This window comes from Eleginops maclovinus, chromosome 16 (assembly GCF_036324505.1).
Source record: "Eleginops maclovinus isolate JMC-PN-2008 ecotype Puerto Natales chromosome 16, JC_Emac_rtc_rv5, whole genome shotgun sequence".
Taxonomy (NCBI): Eukaryota; Metazoa; Chordata; class Actinopteri; order Perciformes; family Eleginopidae; genus Eleginops; species Eleginops maclovinus.
The window spans coordinates 24,468,687-24,477,101 of NC_086364.1; the positions used below are offsets into that span (position 1 = coordinate 24,468,687).

Below are 8,415 nucleotides of genomic sequence, written 5' to 3' on the forward strand. Positions count from 1 at the left end.
ACTGGAATGTGTTATAAGCACATGCAATCTGACAAGTGATGCCAAATCGGAGGCAAAAAGCATGGACATCCCCACTCAGTTTCAAAGTGAAGGGAAGCGGAAACGGAAAAGGAAACGTATGCCAGATGAAGAGGGGGAAGATGAAAATACACATGAAGACAATGCAGCAAACACATTCAGAAACCAGACCTTTTTTGTTGCAATGGATAGCATCATCAGTGCTTTGAGTTCAAGATTTCAGACCACAGCCAACATATGTGAAACTTTTGCACCTATTCTGAAGTTTGCTGACATGTCAGAAGAACAAAGTATCCCCACGATCTTACAGCTGGTTTTGAGAATGAAGTTTTGCACCTAAAAATAATACATGAAGCCACATTTCCTCACAACCTGTCACCTCTTCAGCTAATGCCATATATAACCTGCAGTTACAGAGCATTTTTGGAGAAATCTGCTTTGCATTGAGGATTTTCTGCACCTTACCTGTAAGCGTTGCTGGCGGAGAACGTGCTTTCAGCAAGATGAAACTGGTTCAAAACTACTTGAGGTCCACCATGTGCCAAGATAGACTGAACAGTCTTGCTCTTCTCTCTATTGAAAGCACATTGGCAAGAGCATTGGACTTTAAGGAACTCATCAGTGATTCTGCCAGCAAGAAGACCCGTCAGTGGGCATTTTCTGCAGAGTAAACCGGAATATTTGTGCAAAGATTCTGATTCTGAAATCTGTTTGCCTTTTTGTTTCTTCACATGAAAATGACTATTGAGTCATGTTTTGTTTGTTTCCTTTTATGATTACTATTATATTTGAAGATTTGCCAAATTCTTGTTCTCTAATAAGTATAATGGGTAAATACAGTCTTGTGTGGTTGTGTTTTCTTATACAGTAGCTTAAGTAGACTTGTGAATTATGGTTACATCATAATGGTTATGTATATATTTCACATCCTCAAATCTGTATTGTTGATATTGTAAATATTCTTCTCTCTTTTTCACTATTTTATTTATCTTTTGCACCATGTATGTTGAGTTGTTGGAGGAGCACGCGACATAAGATTTTCATTGCCAACATATACGCTGTATCTGCTGTGCATATGACAAATAAAAACCTTGAAACCTTGAAACTTGAAACCATTGTGGTGGGGGGTAAGGCCCTTGGCAGACGGGCGGGTGGGGAGTGTGTGAGTTGAGGGGGTGGGGGGCCCATCGGGACTTTTTGTGTATGGGCCCAGAATTTGGTGCTACGGCCCTGTGTGTGTGTGTGTGTGTGTGTGTGTGTGTGTGTGTGTGTGTGTCCATGTATCCACACTTGATGTCGTCTGTATTCCGTTCAGTGTGTTTTTATCCCCCGCTCTGTACTCCCTTTAAAACTGTTTTCGTCTTTTATATTTGTCCTGTATAGAGTGGGCTGGATGGTAGTAAACATGGTTAATGGGAACACACACACACACACACACACACACACACACACACACACACACACACACACACACACACACACAAACAAGCGCGCACACACACAGGTGCACACACACACACACACACACACACACACACACACACACACACACACAAACAAGCGCGCACACACACAGGTGCACACACACACACACACACACACACACACACACACACACACACACACACACACACACACACACACACTGTCATTAATGGCCCTTTTAGTGAAGCATTATCACAGGTTCAATTATTTGTGGAAGGAACTATGGTGTGCTGGCTTCTGTAAACACACATTCTGCATTCCCTCCTGCACACACACACATGGGCAGCTGGCTCCTGTGTGTGGTCGGGGAGTGTGTTTCAGAGATAATCGATGACATGTTTGTTCTGCTTTTATTGAGCGTGTCACTCAGAGAGAGAGATGGAGAAAGATTACTCTCCAGGAATCATTGTGAGGAAGAAATAAGGACATGTAAAGATCATCTGTCACCCCCCCACACACACACACACACACACACACACACACACACACACACACACACACACACACACACACACACACACACACACACACACACACACACACACACACACACACACACACACAGGTGCTGTTTTATAATAATCTTGTGTTTTCGATCACAATGTGATGGTTAGCTCTATTTATCTGGAGGCTCCTATTCAGCCAGGTTTCATGTTCCCTCTTCCTTCACTTTTGTTTGTGTATTTTTAAATTGTGCAAAAAACAAAGTAGTAAATGTTCATGTGTCTGAGAGAAAGAGAAACCCTGCAGATTTACTGATGTGATTAATAAAAAACAGGGTTTAGTCCAAACCAGTATCAGGGTCTCTGCCCCCTCAAACCAAAATGCAGATTTTCCCATAAAATGTTAAAGTGCTGCCAGAAAACCATCTGTCTGTCGGTCAGGAAGGGTTTACTGAGTCCAGGAATATGAAGCTGGCAAACAGTATAACTATATCTTTCTGTAAACCCTGATATATAAATCCTAAATGTAACAGCTGGCGCTGATATCTCTCTCCTGGAGTGTTTGTGTTCAGATATGTCATAAAGAATACTTTGGTTTAACCACAGTGTCATCATGTCTCACCCTCCAGGCGTAAAGGATCCTCTTATTATAAAGCTGTAATCATATTGATGTGGTTTCCCGTGCAGGATGGTATCTGAGGGTTTTATCTCTACTGGTTTTGTGTTACATCAGACATAAAACTAAACTAATGATTTAATAAAGAGAATATTAATGTCCTCCATATATTGCAGAGACATGTGATCCTATCAAACGTCCTGTGATATAAATCAGGTCTCATGAGCTTTCAGATAAACCTGGATGAGCTGTTATAATACACTCACGAGATAAACCCTTACTGGTGAAGATGGAGACTGAGAGGCCGATGTATTTATGTATCCTAAGGCTTTAGTGTCAACGCTCCTCCGTAAATAATACAAATACCGCAGACAGACGAGCCTCGTGTTAAGAAGTCTTTCGGAAAGTATTCATCTTGGTATATTTTGTAATAGTTTTATTAATAATTCTGTAAATCTTTCTGCTGTGAAAGGTTTTTAGATTTTTCAGTTTTGCACAAAAAGTTAATTATACTTTACAATCCTCCCTTCATCCCTTCATCCCTTCATCCCTTCATCCTTTCATCCCTTCATCCTTTCATCCCTTCATCCCTTCATCCTTTCCTCCCGTCATCCCTTCATCCCTTCATCCTTTCCTCCCTTCATCCCTTCATCCTTTCATCCTTTCATCCCTTCATCCTTTCCTCCCTTCATCCCTTCATCCCTTCATCCTTTCCTCCCTTCATCCCTTCATCCTTTCATCCTTTCATCCCTTCATCCTTTCCTCCCTTCATCCCTTCATTCCTTCATCCTTTCCTCCCTTCATCCCTTCATCCTTTCATCCTTTCCTCCCTTCATCCCTTCATCCTTTCCTCCCTTCATCCTTACCTCCCTTCATCCCTTCATCCTTTCCTCCCTTCATCCTTTCATCCCTTCATCCTTTCCTCCCTTCATCCCTTCATCCTTTCCTCCCTTCATCCCTTCATCCCTTCATCCTTTCCTCCCTTCATCCCTTCATCCTTTCATCCCTTCATCCCTTCATCCTTTCCTCCCTTCATCCCTTCATCCTTTCCTCCCTTCATCCTTTCATCCTTTCATCCTTTCATCCCTTCATCCTTTCCTCCCTTCATCCCTTCATCCCTTCATCCTTTCCTCCCTTCATCCCTTCATCCTTTCCTCCCTTCATCCCTTCCTCCCTTCATCCCTTCATCCTTTCCTCCCTTCATCCCTTCATCCTTTCCTCCCTTCATCCGTTCATCCTTTCCTCCCTTCATCCCTTCATCCTTTCCTCCCTTCCTCCCTTAATCCCTTCATCCTTTCCTCCCTTCATCCCTTCATCCTTTCCTCCCTTCATCCGTTCCTCCCTTCATCCCTTCATCCCTTCATCCTTTCCTCCCTTCATCCCTTCATCCTTTCCTCCCTTCATCCATTCATCCTTTCCTCCCTTCATCCGTTCCTCCCTTCATCCCTTCATCTTTTCCTCCCTTCATCCCTACCTCCTTCATCCCCTCTTCCCCTCATCCTTTGATCCCTTCATACCTTCATCTTTTCCTCCTTGCCGGAAAAGCAGTTCCTGAGCCCACTGGTTGGGGGTCTAAGGCTCCTGTACCGTCTCCCTGGTGGGAGGAGGGCAGTGGTCCGGGTGGAGGGGTCTTTGGTGATGCTGTCAGAGTTCTGACTGCTGAAGTTACAGCCAGCGCTCCATTTCACTTTTGGTCACATCCCCAAAATGTATTTCTCATGCGGCCCCCATCCTCCTCTGTGCGTAAGGCTTTGATATTTCATTGATTGATATATATCGCTTCTCGTCCTCGTCCCTGAGAGGTCAGAGGTCGGCTGTGTCTGAGGGGAACCAGCTCTAGTTTCTGAAGCAGATGGAAACCAACAATTTTTAAAAAAGTGTCACGGCTCAAAATGTCATCTCAGAAACACGGGACTGATGCGTAATGTCTCCATCAGCAGCACCATCTGACGCAGGCAGACACACACACACACACACACACACACACACACACACACACACACACACACACACACACACACACACACACACACACACACACACACACACACACAGTACCCCCCCCCTGGTTGCTGCTGTATATAACTCACCTCTGTGGAGTCTGCAGCACAGAGCTCTCAGAGTGAAACTGAAGAAGAAGAATCCTTGTCCACCTGTGAACCAACAACTCCTCTCTCAGTAAGTCTCTCTCTTTATCATGTCTCGCTGGTCTCACTGGTTTCACTGGGATTAGAAGTGACTCCTCAATGAATGTGCATGTTTTGTTCACTCTTTGCAAAGTCTTAAATCTTCTGTTTCTGTAGAAAATACTGAAAAAACTACATTCTCGTTCCTCTGTTTTAAAGCTTTGATTTAAAAATACTTCCATTTATCGGACAATGAAAAGCTTTGAACCGGGATGAATGGATAAATGTCAAACGGTTATTTTTGCTTTAGTATAAAAGACAAACTCTAATCAAACAGCTACGCACTTCTCTCTCTCTGTCATGTGTCACTGGTGTCACTGGGATCAGAAGTGACTGCGTGTTTTATTTACTCCTAAAGACTAGCTTTTCTTAGTTGCAGATTAAAGGATTTCCAGCTTCTTTACGAGAGGAAAATATTAGGATTTAAGATTTGCAATCCTTCAACTTGTACTGTGAAATAAAATGCAGCATGTGATTTCATTTTAAAATGCCACGTCTCTACGAACACATTGAAGGGGATGGCAGGTGGTTAGTGAGAGGAGGCACTTTTAAAAAATACGAGTGCAATCACCATGAAGAGACAGTCACTCCCGCAGGAGCTTTGGACTAAACCAAAAGACATCAAATATCCAGCTCTCTCTCGTGCTCAGGTCTGACTGGAAGTCCTTCTTTATCAGTATTCATGTGTTGGTCTTCAACCGTCTGCTTTTTATAAAAACACATGTTTTCTAGACCTTTAAATCCTGACGTGCAGATGTTCCTCTTCCTGTTGAACGACTCGTGAAATATAATGCAACAGCTGATGTTCCTGCTCCTGAACTCCTGCCCCAGCGTCAGCTCCTCTCTGGATCAGCCTCTTGACTCTCTGTTTTACACATCTTTATTTGGAGGAATCTGAAATCACAGACGGTATTCGACCTCTGACTGTATGAGTGATAGCAGGAGTCACTTACAGATTAACTGCCCCCCCCCCCCCCCACAGATGGCGGTGCTGCTCAGACCCTGGCTGGTCCTTCTGGCCGCCCTGCTGCTGGTCCTGGTCTGCTTCGGAACGCTGGCTGACGCCTACCCCCCCAAACCGGAGAACCCGGGAGAGGATGCCCCCCCCGAGGAGCTGGCCAAGTACTACACTGCCCTGAGGCACTACATCAACCTGATCACCAGGCAGAGGTACAAGTACACGCTTACATGTACACATACTCTGACTGTACTGCTAACCAAGTACTTCACCGCCCTGAGGTACTACAGAGGTACAACCACACTCTTACTGTACTATAGTACCAGTTGCAAGGTGCAAATATCAGACACCTTACTGAGCCCCACACACACACACACACACACACACACACACAGTCGCTCAGCTGATCAGATTAGCCCCTCTCTCTCCTCCAGGCCTCACACCAGAGCAATAAACCACAGCCGTCTGAAGAAAGAACCCAAATCCAGTTACCGGGGGCCGGCCCAGCCCTCAGCCAGGCCCCCGGCCCCCGGCTCTGCTCCATATCAAATGTGTTTTCATCTGAAGGAGAGCCGGCTGCTGGGATTCATGAAAAGCAAATCGCTGGTTGATATTTAGATCCTGCATCAGAAAGAGAGTCAATCTGGTTAGAGAGGAGGGTCTCGCTCTGCAGAGCGGCAGCGGGGTATCAGCGGGGGGGGGTCTGACATAAACTGCATAGCATTAAGTCAATATATTCTTTATGGAAATGTCAAGGTTTGAATATAAATCTTTCAGCTTTGTCTCTTATTATGAGACCAGGGAGCACTAGAGACCCCTCCAATGCTCCCCCCCCCCAACACTCAACCTGACAAGCGCTCGACAGAGCAGAAACCAGGAGGAGCATCGCTCAGTTGTCAGCATGGAGGACCTGGAGAGGTTCAGGATTCCAGAGTTTTGTGGTCGTAATGTATGGGAAGGGTCTCAGCCTTCACTCTGTGTGTAGGGCCCCCTTTCATCATGACGACCCCTAATCTGACGTAGTAAACGAGCTGCTAGACCGTACAGATGGATGATCAGTCAGGTCGATCCGGCGTCCTCTGAAGCTTCAGATGAGGCCACTTTCACCTTCGGATGGCCTCTGGTTTCAGCTTCCTCGATGACCCTGATGTGTGAGGATCATCCTTCCTTTCCGGTGATATCTCTGACCCCTGACCCATGGTTGGTGATGGTGCTCACCTCCCAGCACCACCCTCTGTGATGTGCCGGTGGAGGCCTGAGTGCCTCATTGCTCTGATACAGAGAGGGTAGGACTACAGGAGAAAGGTCACTGCATCAGAGGGACGAGACGAGACAAAACAGACAAAAAGACACAATCACAGACCAGAGGCAGATGTGGGGAGACACTAAGAGACAATAAGAGACACTGAGAGACACTGAGAGACACTCAGAGACACTGAGAGACACTCAGAGACACGAGAGACACTGAGAGACACTAAGAGACACTCAGAGACACTAAGAGACACTGAGAGACACTAAGAGACACTAAGAGACACTCAGAGACACTAAGAGACACTGAGAGACACTGAGAGACACTAAGAGACACTCAGAGACACTGAGAGACACTCAGAGACACTGAGAGACACTGAGAGACACTAAGAGACACTGAGAGACACTCAGAGACACTCAGAGACACTGAGAGACACTCAGAGACACTGAGAGACACTGAGAGACACTAAGAGACAATACGAGACACTGAGAGAGACTCAGAGACACTGAGAGACACTAAGAGACACTGAGAGACACTGAGAGACACTAAGAGACACTGAGAGACACTCAGAGACACCAAGAGACACTAAGAGACACTGAGAGACACTCAGAGACACTCAGAGACACTGAGAGACACTCAGAGACACTCAGACGAGCCGTTATCAGAGCGGAGAACAGCTGACTTCCTGATGTTTTAGTGCATCACACCGAGACACAGCTGTGTGTGTGTATGTGTGTGTGTGTTTGTGTGTGTGTGTGTGTGTGTGTGGTGCATTTATTAGTGTGTAATAGCTGTTATTCACCCCCGCAGCCCGACCTGCAGCTCCTCCTCAGTTTTCCCATCAACCACCTGTTCCACCTCCTGCCGAGAGCCAGCACCAAATCCTATGCTTGGTTACACACACACACACACACACACACACACACACACACACACACACACACACACACACACACACATACACACACAGACACACACATACACACACACACACACACACACACACACACACACACACACACACACACACACACACACACACACACACATACACACACATACACACACACACACACACACACACACACACACACACACACACACACACACACACACACACACACAATCAGACTGTGAAATGAAGCTCTGTGAACTAATGGAGCTCACGTATTGGGGGAGGTGGGAGGAAACAGCCACACAAAGAGAGGCGAGATGTACGGTGTCTCCTGAACGTCTCACACGGTGTGTCTTTCTCTTAATCTGGACAGTGTTTTCTACCGGGTAAATGAACCATGAAGCTCAAACCTTCACCTCACATTATCAAACAGGTCAGCTGGGATTCTTCTCCTCTTCAGTGAGGACATCTGGAACCATCATGGAAGTGATGTGCTGCTTTGTTAATGAAAGAACCCCTGCTGTGCTCCTCTCCCCAGGTATGGGAAGCGCTCTGCTCAGGAGGA

The 8,415-nt window shown here is 45.9% G+C and overlaps 1 protein-coding gene across 1 annotated transcript in view; it reads left to right on the forward strand.

The window, feature by feature from the left end:
* Positions 1-4,684: 4,684 nt before the first annotated feature.
* The window catches only part of pyya (peptide YYa), a 4,191-nt gene continuing 460 nt past the window's right edge, over positions 4,685-8,415 (forward strand). The window contains exons 1-3 of the mRNA XM_063904194.1: positions 4,685-4,740; positions 5,731-5,918; positions 8,389-8,415. The exon at positions 8,389-8,415 is cut by the window's right edge and continues 45 nt beyond it. Coding sequence (XP_063760264.1) covers positions 5,731-5,918; positions 8,389-8,415 — 215 coding nt within the window. The 5' untranslated portion in view covers positions 4,685-4,740. The remainder of the gene's footprint in view (positions 4,741-5,730; positions 5,919-8,388) is intronic.